The sequence below is a fragment of the Thunnus albacares genome, chromosome 7 (assembly GCF_914725855.1).
Source record: "Thunnus albacares chromosome 7, fThuAlb1.1, whole genome shotgun sequence".
NCBI classification, from domain to species: Eukaryota; Metazoa; Chordata; class Actinopteri; order Scombriformes; family Scombridae; genus Thunnus; species Thunnus albacares.
Genome location: NC_058112.1, coordinates 33,883,670 through 33,902,108, shown reverse-complemented (window position 1 = coordinate 33,902,108; position 18,439 = coordinate 33,883,670). Strand labels below are relative to the sequence as shown.

General features: G+C 38.4%; 1 protein-coding gene across 4 annotated transcripts in view; it reads left to right on the top strand.

The window, feature by feature from the left end:
• The window catches only part of ptprz1a (protein tyrosine phosphatase receptor type Z1a), a 107,816-nt gene that overhangs the window by 32,648 nt on the left and 56,729 nt on the right, over positions 1 to 18,439 (top strand). For all 4 annotated transcript variants that reach the window (XM_044355535.1, XM_044355534.1, XM_044355536.1 and 1 more), the window contains exons 2-3: positions 6,845 to 6,907; positions 16,537 to 16,716. In XM_044355535.1, the coding sequence (XP_044211470.1) occupies positions 6,845 to 6,907; positions 16,537 to 16,716 (243 nt within the window). The remainder of the gene's footprint in view (positions 1 to 6,844; positions 6,908 to 16,536; positions 16,717 to 18,439) is intronic.

Sequence of the window (18,439 nt, the reverse complement as noted above, 5' to 3'; positions counted from 1 at the left end):
GACGTTCCACCGGACCAGAGGAACAAGAAAAGCTTTATTCACTCAGAGGAAAGCAGAGAGAAAATCGGTTTCCCAGAACTGTTATTAGTCTTTGGAGCCGTTTCTAAACAAACTAACGTGACCAAACTCCTCATAATGAAGGAACATGTCACCCAGTGCAGCGGTGTGACTCACTGACATGTTTTTAATAGTTTCTGGGCAACAACGGAGGAATCAGATATATCAGGCTTTGATACACACACAATACTTGTTAGTTGATCAGTTCATTGTTGGTTTGGATCCAAATATGAGATTTGTTGACAAGGCAAAGCAAGTTTATTTGTATTGCACATTTCAACAACAAGGTAATTCAAAGTGCTTTACATAGATCATAAAAGGCATTAAAACAGAATATTACTATTAAAAAGTGTTCAATTTGGAAATAAAAAGAAGATAAAACGAGAATAAAAGTAACACTGCAGTGTAAAATATTAACCCTCAATGTGGTTTAATAAAAGGCGGCAAACAGAAAAGTCTTCAGCTGTGATTTAAAAGAACTGAGAGTTGCAGCAGACCTGCAGTTTTCTGGGAGTTTGTTCAGATATGTGGAGCATAAAAACTGAACGATGCTTCTCCAGGTTTAGTTTGGACTCTGGGGACAGAAAGCAGACCTGATCCAGACCTGATCCAGACCACCTGAGAGGTCTGCATGGTTCATAATGTAGCAGCAGATCAGAAACCATTCAGTGCTTTATAAACCAACAGCAATATCTTAAGGTCAATTCTTTGACAGACAGGAAGCCAGTGTAAAGATCTGAGTGATATGATCCACTTTCTTGGTCTCGAGCAGCAGCTGTCTAATCGATTTTCTAGGAAGACCTGTGAAGACAGCGTTACAGTAGTCGAGTCTACTGAAGATAAATACACAGACGAGTTTTTCCAAATCCTACAGTATGAATACTGCAGGTTAAAGGATTATTCCTGCATGATTTAAGGCTCATTCACTTCCAAACTGCAGTGTGTTGTGGATGATTTGCACTGTATTTAAGTGCTGTGGAAAAGACATCAACAGACAGTCACATGGATGTCTTTATTAGATTTAACAGACACTGAATATTTATTTAATTTAAGGGTCAAGCTAGCGGTTTTCTATATTTTTCCTCTTGTCAACAAATCTCATGTTTGGATCCAAACCATCAATGAACTGATCTACTAACAAGTATTGTGTTTGTATCAAAGCCTGATATATCTTATTAAAAACACGTCAGTGAGTCACACCGCTACACTGGATGACATGTTCCTTCATTATGAGGAGTGTGGTTTACTTTAGTTACTTTGTACTGAAGTTATCTGAGAAATTTATACTGTAGTAAAAAGTCAAGAGGTTGTGATATGTAGCATAACAAGCTAGCAAAGCTGTAAACAGAACCACGTTCCTGCACATGCTCAGTGGCGTCTGCTGTACAAGGAACAACTCTCCTGAGACTGAAAATCGTTTCTAAACAAAGTAAAGTAACCACTGCAGCAGTTTGGCTCATTAACGTGTTTTTAATAGATTTTGGACAATAGAGGTCTATGGCAGTAGAGGCCGTACTGTCTGATTAACTAGATGGAAAACAATAATTTACCATGCTCTATAGAAAGTCTCTCCATCTGCTCTCTATGCAGCACTGAAGTTCATTACATTCCACCCTGCAGGACACACAATCAATACACAACCTGATCCAAACTTTCAAAGTGATTGTGGTCTCCCTTTTAACTCATAAACACTTAATCTAATGCAGCTACTCAGTCAGATTACCGGCAGCCTGCCTGGAAAAGCACCTGCTTTACATGAGAGCTGTACGTCCTGTATGAAGGTCTTCATACTGAGGAGCGGAGGAACCGAAGATGCTTCCCCCCCGGCAGGCGACGTATTCCCTCTGCAGACTGTCAAACATGTAATCCTGGATTTAGACCGCTATCATCCAGATCTCAGAGGGAATAAACGCCACGCAGCAGGAGACCTCATCTCCTAATTTACTGCAGACTAATACTGAGCTAGAGCTGCAACCAGGTCGGGTCATGAAATTTAATTTTGGAAAGGAGACGCTCGCTGCACTGAAGAATTTCTGGCAATCTGATTTTCTTGGTGCTAAATTTGTCACAGCGGCTACATTTGTGGTTAGTGTGGAGGATTCATGAGGACTATCAGGGGCATTTAAGAACACTATTGTTGCAGCATTAAGATTTCTCTTGATATGAAACAAGGTGCTTAGACCAAACCAGGAGAATCAAACTCACACCGTTATTCCTCCACCAGACTTTACAGTCGGCACTTTGCATTAAAGGACACATATTCTGCACATTTCCAGCTTTATATTTATATATATATATATATATATATATATATATATCTTTGCATGATTTACAGTTAAAAACTCCTTATTTAACTTATACTGGCTACAGTTGTGCGATATGACCAAAATCTTGTAAAGATGCATATCACGATATAGCACATTTTATGTAAATTCAATGAATAAATAGTTTATATAAAATGACCACATGGAAAATTATGGTTTTCTTGTTCATGTCAGACTTTTCATACTTAAACCACATCTATGTGACAGAAGTAGCCTCTCTTTTTGTGCACGAGCTCCTCATTTTGCCTCATTTTTTGAGTCCTTCTCCTGTTTGGATTTACCTCGTTCTGTGTCCTCCATGTTTGTTTGTGTTGCCTTTGTGCAAACCATATAAGATACACAAATTATCATATAAATGTTGAAAAATGTTTCAGTTTTATGGTAAAGAATTTCAAGATACAGATTAAATATTAAAGTCTAGTTTGTCTCTCGTGTGTCGCTGCTCATCCGTGGAAATCAATGTGATGTAATGTATCTTTTTATACTTCCAGTAAGATGCATACAGTAGTTTTTCAAGGTAAATCCCAGCACTTTGAGATGGATTACATGCTCCACATGCGTCCACATGCGTCCACATGCGGACTGTTGCTGCGCTTCCATGTTTATATTTACTGGCAGTTCTTGTCACGTAGAGACGTTATTATTAATGCAACCGAAGATGTTTTTTATGGCTGTATAGAAAGCGACTGTATGTTGTGGTCGTGACATCAAACACGTTTCTTGGTCAAACATCATTTTCTGTCTTAACTTGTTTGTTTGAATTAACATGAAACTGTCACATGACCAGAGCTTCAGACTTAACTTAATATTTAACACACAGAGTTTCCTTTTCATGGTCAGTTTATACAGCTTCATTTGCTACAGATACTGTAATATTAAATTATATTTACTCGCTACATTGACCAATGAGCAGCAGGGTTTTAGGAATGACAACAAATTAAATATCCTGACAATTAACGGATTTGTTGACAAAACATTTTATTCTCACATGAATAAACTTCTTCAATTTTCTTCATTCAGATTCAATGAGTCTGTTCTTTGAAGTCGAGTGCTCTCTCTCTGCATCTCTCACACACACTTCGTACGCAGGTTTTTGCAGCTCTGAGCTCAGTATCTATTGAATATCATCAAAGCAGAAACATTAAAGTAATCGATCATCAACCTCGGCAGTTGTCCATAAAATTACATGTAGAACAGCGTGAAAACGTTTGAAAAAAGTTTTACATGTAAACATGATCTAAGACACTTTCTGGTGGCTGAAGAAGAGTTATTGGCAGTGGTGGAAAGTAACTAAGTACATTTACTCAAGTACTGTTTGAGGTATTTGTACTTTACTTGAGTATTTCGATGTGATGCCACTTTCTACATTTCAGAGGGAAATATTGTACTTTCTACTCCACTACATTTATTTGACAGCTTTAGTTACTTTTCAGATGAAGATTTGACACAATGGATAATATAACAAGCTTTTAAAATACAACACATTGTTAAAGATGAAACCAGTGGTTTCCAACCTTTTTGTCTTTTGACGTCTTACAAAAAGCAGTGTGTAGTCGGGGTCACATTTCACATGTCTATGAGTTGTTAACAGCTCCACCAAATAGTGATTTTTCCCTCTAAACTTCTCACATGCTTTCATTTCAATAAATGTTCAAATGATCCAATATTTCAGCAAAAATCAAAGATTAGAGAAAAAGTCCAAAAACTGAAAACAGATTTGTGTATCAGAACTTTGTTTTTTCTTCTTTCCTCTCCCATTAATCATCTCACCACCCCTCAGATTTATCTGCTGACCCTTTGGAGGGGCCCGACCCCTAGGTTGGGAACCACTGGACTAAACTAGCTAACTGTATATAAAGTAGTGTAAACTAGCTCCACCTCCAGCAGCTACAACAGTAACATGCTGCTCTAACACTGATGCTTCACTATTAATAATCTAATGATGTCATATATAATAATATATCAGTCAGAGGGACCAAACCACTACTTTTACTGCAATACTTTAACTACATCAAGCTCATAATACTTATGTACTTTTACTGCAATACTTTAACTACATCAAGCTCATAATACTTATGTACTTTTACTGCAATACTTTAACTACATCAAGCTCATAATACTTATGTACTTTTACTGCAATACTTTAACTACATCAAGCTCATAATACTTATGTACTTTTACTGCAATACTTTAACTACATCAAGCTCATAATACTTATGTACTTTTACTTGTAATGGAGTATTTTTACATTGTTATATTGGTACTTTTATTTAGTAAAGGATGTGAATATTTCTTCCACCTCTGGTTATTGGTTTGAATATAATCCATAATAAGTTTATGAGTAGAGACCTTTATCCTCTGTGTGTTTTCTGCCTTGTAGGAAATTCCATCAGTAAATTCTCAACATTTTTCTCAGTGTTCTGACTGCTTGTAAACACACACCTCATCACATCACTTTATTTCCTCTTTGTGTCATGTGAACTCTGCTCATTTTTTTCGACCCCTAGAGCGCAGTCGGGCCCTCGGCGCTCTGTTATGATAATGAGGTGTTTTTCACTAACAGCGTGGCCCTGCGGCCCCTCGGGGCGTCGACTCCACTTCATTAATGTGACAGATGCCTGGACAGCCGCTCGGGTTAATGATGTCACCTCCTGACATCACACTGTGCAAGGATCTCATTATATACATGACTCGCCGGAGCGTTTGTAGTTAGTCAGCAAGGTCGAGAGGAAGGAAGGTGGTAAGGTAGAGAGGAAAGTTTTTGATTAGTGAGCTCTTCACTGCTGATGAGGCATCGCTTTCTGAATTGTGCAGAAAAATATCTATAGTGACTTTGGGCTTATTGCTTATCACAGTTTCAGTGTTTTTCGAGCCAAACTTTTTAGTCAAAAAGGTGAAGTCATGTGATAGGTTGGTACACCTGTGAGTCAAGTTCCTAATCATTCCTCCTGTTCATACTGACCATTAGAAGATCCCTTCATAATGACCTTACAATGGAAGTGATGGAGGACAAAATCCACAGTCCTCCTTCTGTACAAAAATGTGTTTAAAAGTTTATCTGAAGCTAATATGAAGCTTCAGCGTCCAAATGAGTCAAATCAAGTAGATATCTTTCAATGTTACAGTCTTTTTAGTGCCAAAGTTCCTCTTTTTGTTACTATACTTCCACCTGCAGCTCAACAGGGAAACACTGTCTGAGGAAACACAAAGAGGGACTTTGATGCTAAGATTAAGATTAAAGACGTGGAAATGTGCAGAATATGGCGCTTTTTAAATAAAAGTTAATGGTGCAACACAGCTAATAAGTTACGACAGCACTGTCAGGACAACTTGCTTATTGGTCAAAAGCACAAATTCCTTTGTCAAAGTTCACCAAAGTTGAATTTTACACAAAAAAATGCATGGATTTACTTCACTTCGACACAAACCCACTGATCGGTGATTTCATGAAATCTGCCATTTAAATACTTGTGTGAGCAGGACTTTATTGCTGCTTTTCTACTGGATTTCATTATACTGAAAGCTGTTTATAATAGAGGAAACTTATGGGCCAAATTGAACCCACTTGCAGCCCACCGTCACACTAACATAGGCCCAGGTTTGTTGCCCAAATGCCAGTTCTTCACGTCCCCATGTGGGACCCACACGGACATGCAGATGGCGTGAGTGTGAAGCAAGTGAGGGGGTATGGAGGTACCTGTTTTTCAGAGTTTTTGAAAACACAAAGGGAAGAACAAAACATGACAAACAAAGGTCACTTTTATAGTTCGTAAGTGACTCACTGCTCCTCTCCGGCTTTGTGTTTTCTCGTTCGAGTCGATAGATCCCGGGGCTGTTTTCTGCTCCATAGATAAAAGTCTGTGTCGGGGGGTTTTTGGTTTTTGTTTGGCAGCTGTTCAATGCAACAAGCAAATCAAATAAAATCTAACCAGCAATAACACGTCGACAGTTAAACCATAAAAACCATTAAAGACCAACCCACTAATAAATCTGTCTCACAGTGTCTGTAGTAGTTTTTACAACCACACATCATCCAAAACTGTGATTTGATACAGCTAGTTTCAAGTTATATCTCTTTATTGAAATAAAGAGACTGATTAAAAGGTCAAAGGTCAGCCATAGAGTATTTATAGAAACAAAGTTTTTGAAAATGGCTAAATAAAAGCTAAACTTGATGCTTTTTTTATTTTTAAAAGGGAAAAATAAACTATGAATGCAAAAAGACAATGTATGTTGGGTCAAATCTTTCTGGTTTTCAGACAAGAAACACTGACTGATGAAATTATAAAGAAAATATTATGTTGTCGCAGCAGTAAACAGGTTATAAGGATTTACAGACTCCAGTAGAGAAAACGGACAGTTTAACTATACAGGCAACATCCAATATGACAAAATATTTTTATCAATTATCCATATAAACGTGTAAATGACCATCTATCTATCTTTCTCTCTCTCTCTTGCAGCTGAAGGATATCCATACAGGAATCAACGCAAGTTCACAGAAGACATCGACTGGTCGTACGCAGGTGAGTCAGACAGGAGCAGCTTTTTCTCTGTTGAGTGATGTCAGTGACTTCGTCACGGCTAGTTGGTTGTGAAGTTGTGCAAAAACATTTCCTTCTACTCAACACCTGAAAGCATCTGTGGCTGCAGATATAAACAAAGGAAAAATGTACCTCCATGGTTGGTATGCTAGTTGTCAGCTAAAACCACACCAACAATGTGTTAGTCAGTCTCTCAACACTTCTCTGACTTCCCTACTCTGTCTGTGTCTCTCAGCACTGAGCCTTCTGGTTCCTACTGAGGAGTTTAATCTTTAAAAACAGCTCATGAATATATAGTTTCATTTTTTAAGAAGGCTCAGTAATTTCTTTAAACAGTTGGACACTGTAGTTTTTAGCAAACGTTACTCAAACAGGAGGAAGTAGAGAATTTGTTGGGGATGAATCCACGTTTGATGCTCTTTTGGCAAATAACGTTGAAAGATATCTACTTGATTTAAGTCAAATAAATTACAGTGTGTGTGCTCATGGTGGTGAAGGAACATGTCACCCAGCGCAGCGGTGCGGCTCATTGACGTGTTTTTAATAAATATATCAAGCAATACTCGTGAGTAGATCAGTTCATTGTTCACCAGATTGACATTTTGGTCTTTTCATGGGATGAAAAATATAGAAAAACATTGTGAATCACCAGGTAGATTTAGAAATATGTTGATTCTAGACACTTGTAGCAAAGGACAAAGAAATTGTGTCGGTTTCAAGCTTTTAATATTATTTTAAATTCATCATCAGGTAGAAGTGTCAGGAAACAACTAACTTAATAAATACCTGATGTAGTTTGTTGTAAATGTTACTTAAAAAGGAGGAAATAGTGCATTTGTTTGGGACTATTTTCAGTAGTGGATTAATCCACATTTGCTGCTCTTGTAAGTATTTCTGGCAGCAGGACAGTGTGTGTGTGTGTGTGTGTGTGTGTGTGGGGGGGGGGGGGGGGGGGGGGGATTGAGTCAAAAAAAACAGTGTGTTTGGTCTTATAGTGGGATGGTTTTTTTATAATAACAAAAATATGAAATATCAGAGACTATGACCACATGTGTGACAACATGGTGTTTCTAAAACTTATAATCTGACATATATAAATATTTCTGACATGATAAAAGCACAACTGGAAAAACTTGCTAAAATGTTTCTCAAAAATGTATGTTTGAATCAACAAACAGGTTTGAAATTGTGAACAAATGAACGGAGATGTGACTTGATGTCAGCGTGCTGACTGTATGGACCAGCAAAGATCATATTTGTTCAGTCAGAGTTTGATTTCAGGAATTGTTGGACTTCAAGTCTTTTATATAAACCAGACAGGACAGAACAGTGAGGCTCTTTGGCTTAACAATTAAAGAAAATGAAAAAAGGTCCCAAAATTGTACCCTGGTGGACTCCACAACTTCTAAGGGTTAACATGGAGACACACAGTAAATACAATGCTGTTACACTTACTATATTACTAAAGCACAGTGCCTTAATAGGCAGACTCCAGTCCAGATCCAGACCGGATTGAATAACAATCTAGACTGGGAACAAATTTCCACTGCGACCTGACCCAGAGAGTCACATCCCGTCACCTCAACTGTCACCTTCCAGCCGCTGTAGATGCAGAGTGAGGGTCTCTGGTACAACTTCACCTACTTCCACGGTGCACGGACAAGGGAAAGAAGTCTAGAAAGATGAGAAGTCCAGCAACACTTGTAGTATGAAGAACAACTTTATTAGTTGACCAACGTGTTTCGGCTTGTGGCCTTCATCAGGGTCATCATAAAACACATTACAAACACCATTTAAATAAAGTAAGCTGGGTATGAAAAAAGGTTAAAAAAAAAAGTTAAAAAAAAAAAAATATATATATATATATATAAAAGACAACCAATCATGTACATCCAGACACATATCAGCAGCCAATGGGACATCTACAAAGATGGGTTGGATATATAACCCAAGTATCACCCCCTAGTTGGACCTTTCTAATTAATGGACCAAATATGGTGTCACCCATGTCCTTTCTTGGACAACGATTGGCCTGAAGCCACATGACCATATATCCAACCCGTCTTCCAGCCGCTGACAGGTCGCCACAGTTAACAAGGTTGTTGTCAGATGTAGGAGCTCCTGTTGAAAAAGTACATTTTTATTTATTTATTTTTATGGTCAATCAGAACTGGTTCTTACGACATGTTGATCACATCGGAAATCAAATGTGTTTGTTTAAAGTTGTTAAGGGGCATAACGGAGCATATTTTGAGACGTCTCTCCTGGAAGACATGAACAGTGTTTCAAGTATTTATTTATTTAACATCAACAGTCAGCTTGGAATCGTTATTTTTTTGATTTTGGGTTGCTATTTGGGGGGTTGTTGCTCTGGATGTACTTCTGGATGTACCAGTAGTACATCCAGAAGTACATTACAATATAGTGAGTCGTGTTTACAGTCATGTGGTCTCCTGGGTGTTTAAGAGCTTTATCTCTTCTTGCTCTTTGTTCTTTCCCACATTAGTGAAACTTTTTTTTGTCCCGCCTACAGCTTCCACACCTTCGGTATCCTTCAGTCTGAATCTCGTATCAGCTCATTATAGCAGCATGAATAGATTCTGTCAGAACAGGCAGGAGCTTAAACAAATGTTTGCTTTTCTGTTCTGAGCTTTGAGGCATGTGTGTTGCCTTTTTACTGTGAAATAACCACAAACATGCTGGAGCAGATTCCCTCTGACATGGAGCAATCATGTTAAACAAGTGTGTTTTTCTTTAGATGTTGAGGAGACAGATTGTGTGGCCAAAAGTATGTGGACAGCTTTCAGCATCTGGTTCAGTTTGGGCCCCTTAATTCTAAAGCGGGTAAATCTTATCTTACAGTGGTATTTTAGATAATAATGTTCCAACTTTGTGTCTCCAATTTGTGTTTATCCTTTTCCTGTTTCAACATGACAGTGCTGTATGGGTTTTTGGAAGATCTTATCACCCAACACTTCATTTGGACCTCACTAATGTGGCTGAATGGGAGCAAAATCCCTGCAGCGACGTCCCAACATCTGCTGGAAAGGCTGAAACCAGAAGAGTGGAGGCTGTTTATAGCAGCAGATTAATGCTCATGGTTTTAGAATCACATGCTCAACTATCACATATAGGGCAATTATTTTCATTTACGATTAATTTGTAGTTTACTGTCACAGAGGACTAAAGAAACTAGAAAATATTCACATTTGTGAAGCTGGAATCAGAGAATTTGGACATTTTCATGATAAATTATCAGAATAGTTGTCTTAATAGTTGACAACTAATCATTTAATCTAATCTAATCACATATAGCTGGAATATTCAGATGTCCACATGCATTTGGTCATGTAGTGTATTTCAGATGGAGATTTAGTCTGCAGTGCCTTTGACATAACAAACTAATGTTATTTTCCAGAACGAATATAGACCTGTTCAGCTGTATAATACAAGTAAAAGCCATAAACAAAAAGTACCTTCATGAAAAGTGAAATATTTTTTCTCCTAAAACACATGAACGTTCCTCATGTTCTTAATCTAAACTTTGTCCAAACTCACAGAACTTTATTTTATATTCTAGTTGAGATCCCAAAGTTTCCAAAGATACTAAAAGTGTCTAAAATGATTCTCAAGACATCTAAACATCATATAGCTTCAATGAAGTGCTGCAACAACTTGATACAGAATAATGTACACTGTTTGTGATATATAGCCATGCAGTGGAAACTAACTCCAACTTTATAGCTACTTAAAAGTAAATTGAAGGTAAATATTTAGGCTTCAAGAGCTGAATTTACATTTATGATCCTATTCAAAAGTACACAAGTCAGTTAAACTATGAGAGGCTTCATATTAAATTCAGTTTTAAGACAAATCGTCCTTTTAATCTCTTATATATACAGTATATAATCTTTACAGTATATTTTTCACTTTAATAGCCTCTTAAGCCTCACTCATGTTTGATCTATTTCCAGTCATGTGTACGTATTTCCAAGTTTGGTGGTTTTTATCTTCCTCCAAAGCACCAATAGACACCAATTGATAGCAGTGTGTAAGTGCTTCTGAAGCATCCATTTGTTCAATCAATCAATCAGTCAATCAATAATGCCAACTCTGACCTCTGTTATGAATATTACAGGACAAGGCTGATGTTGAAGAAAATTATTCAAGTCCTTGTTCAAAGTTTGCTGTGGTGGAAGTGGTTTAATAGCATTCAGGAGATGCGGAGAGCTTACTGGTCTGATACAGTAGACTGACCCAGAGCAGAAGAAATGGAAACACTTTATACTGTAAGATCTGGAAACAAAAGGTAGGGAGGGAGGGCCTTTGCATACAGGATCAAGGCAGCGTAGTGGGGGGGGGGGGGGGGCAGGGATACTGCATTCAGACAGGATCAAAAGGGTCAAACCAGCAGGGGTCAAAGGCAGGAAAGACACACAGTTGGCATCTTGTTGATCAAGGAGTTGATCCCAGACGTCACTTGATTATCAAGTCTCTGCCCTTCACTGAGGAACATCATAAATACATCACAACTGCTGATCTGTTCAGTGGACAAAATAGTTTTCAAGAAGCATACAGGAAGAAAAAAGGTGTATTTTTTATTCAATGAGTCTATCTGCTTGAACTTTAGTAGTCATGATCACCTCGCTAATGCCATTTTCCCCTTAATTCAACATTTTGTGAAAGACTCCTGCATTAGCCTCTGTTTTTCTTTAGAGAGAGGTGAGTCAGGATGTGTTAGCCTAGCTTAGCATAAAGATTGGAAGCAGGGGGAAACAGCTAGCTTGGTTCAAATAGGCCTACCGACATCTCTAAATTTAACACGATAAACACGTTGAATCTCATTTGTTTGATTTGTTTTGTCACAGTTCATAGTTTTAGGGGGAGTTACATGCTAAAACTGTCTCTAAACAAACAGCAGTGTATCTTTCCACCCTGAACTTCTGTGCAGCATCTCCGGCTGTAGCGCTGTCATTGAGCCCAGGTTTTGGTTTTGGTTTCTTTCCTGGCGTGATGCCACCGAACCTGGCAACCTCACTGTCACAACAAGACTTGAGGAAGCACATAACTCCCTGTTAAACCACCATCTGACTGGAGTCCAAGACATGAAATTCCAGTCCACACCTCTGAAGTGTGTTTGTGTGATTTGGAGGAAGATAATAATAGACCTTGAAAGGTGACGCACGACATACAGTACATGTGTGACGTCAAAATCACTCCAGAAATGCTCCAAAACACATGTGGACTGGCCTTTAGGCTTTTAAAAACTTTTCAAAATCTACAGAATATTTTAAGCCTTAAACAAGGCTGTTTGTGTTAAAGTATAGCTTCACAATGTTTCAAGTGTGTCTTAAACCAGCAGTCAGGTGTCCATATGAACAGTGAAAGAGGTTTTCCTCGCTGTAATCATTCCTCCTGTTCATACTGGATATTAAAAGATCCTTCAAATGTGCTTTCAATGGAAGTGATGGAGGCCAAAATCCACAGTGTGTCCACACAGTCATTTAAAAGTCTGTGTGAAGCTTCTATTCAGCTTCATCAGTCTGAGTTAGTCATATCAAGTGGATATCTGACACATTTACAGTCTTTTTAGCATCAAATTCCCTCTTTGTGTTTCCTCGGACAGTGTTTCCCTGTTGAGCTGCAGGTGGAAGTATAGTAACAAAAAGAGGAACTTTGGCACTAAAAAGACTGTAACGTTGAAAGATATCTACTTGATTTGACTCATTTGGACGCTGAAGCTTCATATTAGCTTCAGATAAACTTTTAAATACATTTTTTGTACAGAAGGAGGACTGTGGATTTTGTCCTCCATCACTTCCATTGTAAGGTCATTATGAAGGGATCTTCTAATGGTCAGTATGAACAGGAGGAATGATTACAGCAAGAAAAACAGCTTTAATGTTCATTTGGGCTCCTGACTGTTGGTTTAAACATACTTGAAAAGTTGTGAACCGTCTTGTAAGCTCCTAATAGTTGTTAAATACTGATTGAAGTTAAGATCCCACAAAAGTTTTTTATTGTCTTTTTTTTTTCTTTTCTTTGAACTTTTCTGCCACATGTTTTCATCCACAGTATTTTAAAATGAAACTCAGAGAATCCACCCTTTGGTTTAAGTGTGGGTATGTTTACAGCTCCTGTGTGTGTGTGTGTGTGTGTGTTCTCTATTGATATGCTAATATCATCTGCCCTGACCCAGAAGCCTGTCTGACCTGGTTGGGCTCTTTTGTGCTGTCTGGAGGAAGAAGCTCTAACAAGCCAATCAGAGCGAAGACAGAGAGTCATGTGACCACCGATGCACCTGCTGACCAACACAACACCAGCTGTCTGAAACAACACTACAACACATAATTAGCACAATAGAGTGAAACAGCTGCAAACATCTGCGAGATTACTGAGACAGTTCATTACTCTGAACATCTGTGTTTCTGGAGGAATGTGGATGAAACAGACTCTCAGACTGGTGTTTACTGGTTTAATTTAGGTAAAGAACACCGGCTGGTGACTTTTATTCAGGTTATGTTTACTGAGCAGACCTGCACTTTTACAGCAGCATCAGTTTACAATGATAACAGGAACAGTCATAAACAGAACAGAACAATATAATAATAATAAAGGTCAAGACATTAAAGCAGTTACAGGCAGGTAGATGATGATTACTGGTCTTGAATAAAGTTAAACCCATCATTTAGATATGGAAGGTCGAAGAGGAAAACTTCCGATCTGAAAAATGCACTTTTTTGAGAAAACTGAAAAAAAGTTTTATTGCAGAATGCTATTTGTTAAGGATACCCGATACCTAATACACTGTTTTTGGACTATATTACTATATTATGTTTAACAATACCAATTAGGTCAAACTCAAGGCCCGCGGGCCAAATGTGGCCCGCCACGTCATTTAATGTGGCCTGTGAGAGAAAAAGGTCTGATTGTAAAAAAAAAATAAATAAATTTAAAAAAGAGTCAAAAGCGGGCATTGACGGAAAACTACATTTCCCACAATGCATGCGATTATGTTACCCACGAAGTGACGGTATCCCGCCATTAGACCGCAATGTATCAACATCAATGCGATTTTCCCAACAAGTGGGTTGAAATGGTTGATTGATGGAGTAATGTGTCATAACCTGACAAATTAAAAAGATTTATGTTATAATTACAAAGCAACAAGCAAACATATTTTTTTTACATCTATGCAAATATATATATATAATATTTGTAACTTGAATAAGTAATGCATTCAGAGTTATTTAACATTAAGGAGTAGTTACATTTATTTTACATTACATTTAGTTACATTTAAAAGTTACATCTGTCCCTTTGAGGGCAACGATGATGCTGATGTGGCCCTCAGTGGAAATGAGTCTGACACCCCTGAACTAGATATTAATGCCTCGCAAAGTGCAGATAGAAGCTTTTGCACTTGGTGCAAGTTGGGAGAGGTTCTACAAAACGATGCTCTAAATTAAGTTAATAATTGAAATAAAATTTAAAATAAAATGTAGTTTGTTTTCAGGTAAAAAGATGTAGTAAATATAATAGTTACTATATTGTAGTATATTAGGGTCAGAATTCCTTAAATTCAGTGTATTTGCTTCCTTGTCAGCTGGAGATGAATGTTCAGTGATTCGTGCTGTAGCCTCTCTACACATCCAGAGACTCTGCGTTGTGTTTTTGTTTTGTTGTGTGACTTTTCTGTCACAACGAAGGGCGGGATTATCCTGCAAGACAGACTGAATATGAGCAAAACCTTCCTCGTTCTCATCATCCAAAGTGAAATCCGCCAATCAGAAAATTCTGCAGACAGGAGTTTTTGCGCTTTGGCCATTGATACCTTTATTATAACGTGGTGGGAGAATTGTTTGTCATCTGGGAGGGAATAACTTTTAATAAGGGCATGAGGGCTGATTGGTGGATCAATATTAGAAATAATGAGCTCATTTGTGGAATCAGTGCTTCACTTACTGATGGTGAAGAAACTCTATGAAAGTTCTCGTCACTGAAGATAGTTCATTATGACTCTGACTGTGTGTTTGGGTTCCCTTAATCATGTTGCATAATGGAGAAGAATCTAAACACCTAAAGTGCATAAAGCTTTTGCACAGTACTGTATTTACATATAATTCACAAAATTACATTCATTAAAGTACTTATACTCAGGTTTACAAGTGGCACTTCACATTTAACTGGATTGAAAAAGATGCTAACAGTGAACATAATCCAGGCAGCAATAACGTTTCCTTTGCAACCTTCTCAACTAAACAATGTAGTGGAGAATAACATACTTTTATTAGCGACCCTGTCTCCTAGAAATTACTTTATACACCAATAAATTGCAACGGCAAAGACTTTTAGCAGGAAAAGAAAGCTGAATTATGTTTCCTGTCGTCGTAATGACAAAAGTTGCAACACAATGTAACTGAGAGAAAAATGAAGTATGATTTACATGTAATTTCTATGAGACTGAAGTGATGCTTGACTGTGTCTCCGGTTTATTTATTTGGATTTTAGACATTCGGCTGCAGTTTCAGCGAGTCAAACAGAAGGACAGCAGCTTCCACTCTGCGTCTCATCTCTTAAATGTTACTGTCTCAGAGATGTAACTCTGAGCAGATGTGAACTAATCCACACACACTGCAGGATATACGAACAGAACCTCACATGCTGCTCAGATTATTTTTCAATAAACCCCAAAATAAAAAAAAAACCTGAGTCTGTAGATCAGTCTGATGTGAACATGAGCTGCTGGATTAAATGTGTGTGGTTCAGTTTGAGGTGCAGCTGAGACACACAGTGATTGAATGAATGAACTCCTCTGTGGGGGATGATTTGTATTCCCGGCTGAAACACTTTCCATACTGTATTTATGTCATAATAATCATGTCAGCCTGTTTTCTGTGTTTGAAGTGAAGAAGAAACCCGATGCTGAGCTCTCGCTTTGAGCAGCCGAACACTGCAGGCTGTATTTCAGAAAAGTCTGCTTGAACATTAAAAAAAAAAAAAAAATTGGACCTTATTTGACCTTATGAAAGCTGTAAGAGAGAAAAATGTGCGCTGATATTAGCGTTAAAGCCGGCGAGCAGCAGAACAGCTGGAGGCTATTAGCTCATTAACTGCACACCTGTAAGCAGTTATTGGAGAATTACTGAGAGAGAGAAGTCTGCACAATATCATCTGCACCTGTACAGTGAAATGCTTGTTACACACATATAGCTTTTACTATTTCTGTTTCATTTACTCATTTAAATGTTCTTACCGTCCAGCTGCCAAATTCTAAACAAGAGATCAAGATTAGAGATTGTTGTGTATGCTTTTTGTGATTTTTCTCTTAATTATATGCTGTTATGAAGTCAGATGTCTGTGCTAAACATGGTCAAAGTTTCACAACTTGAGATGGAGATATGTAGAAATGCTCCCTGGCTTCAGCCTGACATGAGATGGTCACACATGCTTATAAACGGCCGTCACCTCCGTAGCCTTCGTTGCTAAGGTTGTTGCTGTTCTGACTTTTTTGGAAGCTAACTCTTAAATCCTTTTTGATGTTGGAGCTTTCCACAAAAAAAAAAAAAAAAACAGCTTCATCTGAACACTTGTTTCTGTCTGTCCTCCAGGAACATTAAACCAAAACAACTGGGCCAAGAAGTTTCCATCCTGCAGCAACGCCAAGCAGTCTCCCATCAACATCGAAGAGAACCTGTCCCAGGTGAAGCTGCAGTACCAGAAGCTGAGGTTCGACGGCTGGGAGAGCCTGACGACCGACGGCACGACCATCAAGAACGATGGCAAGACTGGTAAGAACAATCGGTTACTGGTTGTCATTTTAGGTAAAGCACATATGTGTCTGTAGAAGTATTTACTTCTAAGAAACTAAGCAATATATTGCGATAAAAGTCAGACTCAATGTGAGTCCTGAAGCCGGGGAGCAGCAGGTGAGCCAACTGTCAATCAACGCCTGCACAGCAGACATCAAAGCTACTGTAAGTCTTCAAATCATCAGCAAATGTATTAGAGAGCCTGAATTTAGAGATTAAGACCAGAATGACTTGTTGAAAACAATGATTGACTCAGTATTTCTAGGGAGACGTTGAGGCTTTTTGAATGGGAGTCAGTTGGAGCAGTTAGCGGCCGTTAGTGGCACTTTAAGGTACAAACTAAAACCATCTATTTTCTTTTTTTTATTTCCTTTCTCCTCCTCTTTGTCCCTCTTTCTCTTCCATCCCAAAGTGTTGACTTTCTGTTTTTTTTTTTTTCTAATGACAGTTTCTCCTGGATAGATACTGAGCGATAAAGCCTTTTCTCATACAGCGGTGTCCTGTTTATAAAGGATACAGTTACCAGTTCCTCATTTGACAGGATTGAGAGCCTTTTATATATTTCCTCTCTCTAAGTGGCGTGAAACACAATAACCTACAGTGTGCATTCAAGGCAATTGTTAAGTGAAATTGTAGACAAGAGAGAGAGAGAGAGAGAGAGAGAGAGAGAGATCCCGCCTCGCCTTTCGAAAAGCTCCTAAACAGACGAGTCCAGCGCTTCTTAGCAACGAGACTCTCAGCGAAAATAAGAAGCACTCTGTTGTGGTTGTTGTTCGGTCGCCAGCTGCACCAAAAGGCTTTTATTAATGGAGATGTTTGGTGGACAATCTGAGCACGATTCAGGCCGACAGTACTTAAACCTGTTTTTATCAGCACACAAATGGGCCCAGTGTAGGTTCAAGGCACAGACTGCCATCCATACAAACTCTTTATAAAGCTCTCGGCCTGTCAGGAGCATACACAGCCACAAATGCACGAGTTCAGGTTTAAAAAAAAAAAAGAGAGAGATGATGGACGGAGCGTATGGATCTCTCCGTGCCTTTTTTTATAAACTTTTCAACACGACTGAATCAACGACAAGTTGAGTCAATATTTGTCCTCCCTTGAGAGGAAATTGGATTTTAGACAGCGGGTTAAATGAAAGCATAATAATACAGACCGCAGACAGCAAAGAGAACAGTAATGAGACCAACCACATACAGATGAAAGTGCTGGAAAGAATGAAAACGCACCAAAAGCAAACACAGGCCTCAAACTGACGAGGACGCGAGTGTTCAGTTGATCGATGACTTTACAGACATTGAAGACAGGGTTTCGTGAGCGCATTCATGGGAAAAATAAGTCACACGCATCTTCTCTTTTCAAGGTGGTGGACTGAGATGTACAGTATAGTATAGAAGATGAAAGGGCCTTTATTTAGACCATCAAAGAATCCTCAAGGGAACCTTTTGTTGGGTCAAACAAAGACCGACCTAAAGAAGATCCTCTTGTTGATTGAATCATTGTTGGATGAGTCTGATACAGGTGTTGGTGGAGTATTATAAGATGTGCAAGTCTTCTGATCTTCTTTACATTTATAATCCATCAGTTTCAGTGAGAGGTTGGGCACAGACAGATTTTATCTGGGTGGAAAAGTTTGTAGAATTTTATTAAACTAATTTGGCTCCTTTTGTTCTCTATGATTGATGGTCACAGCATCTTT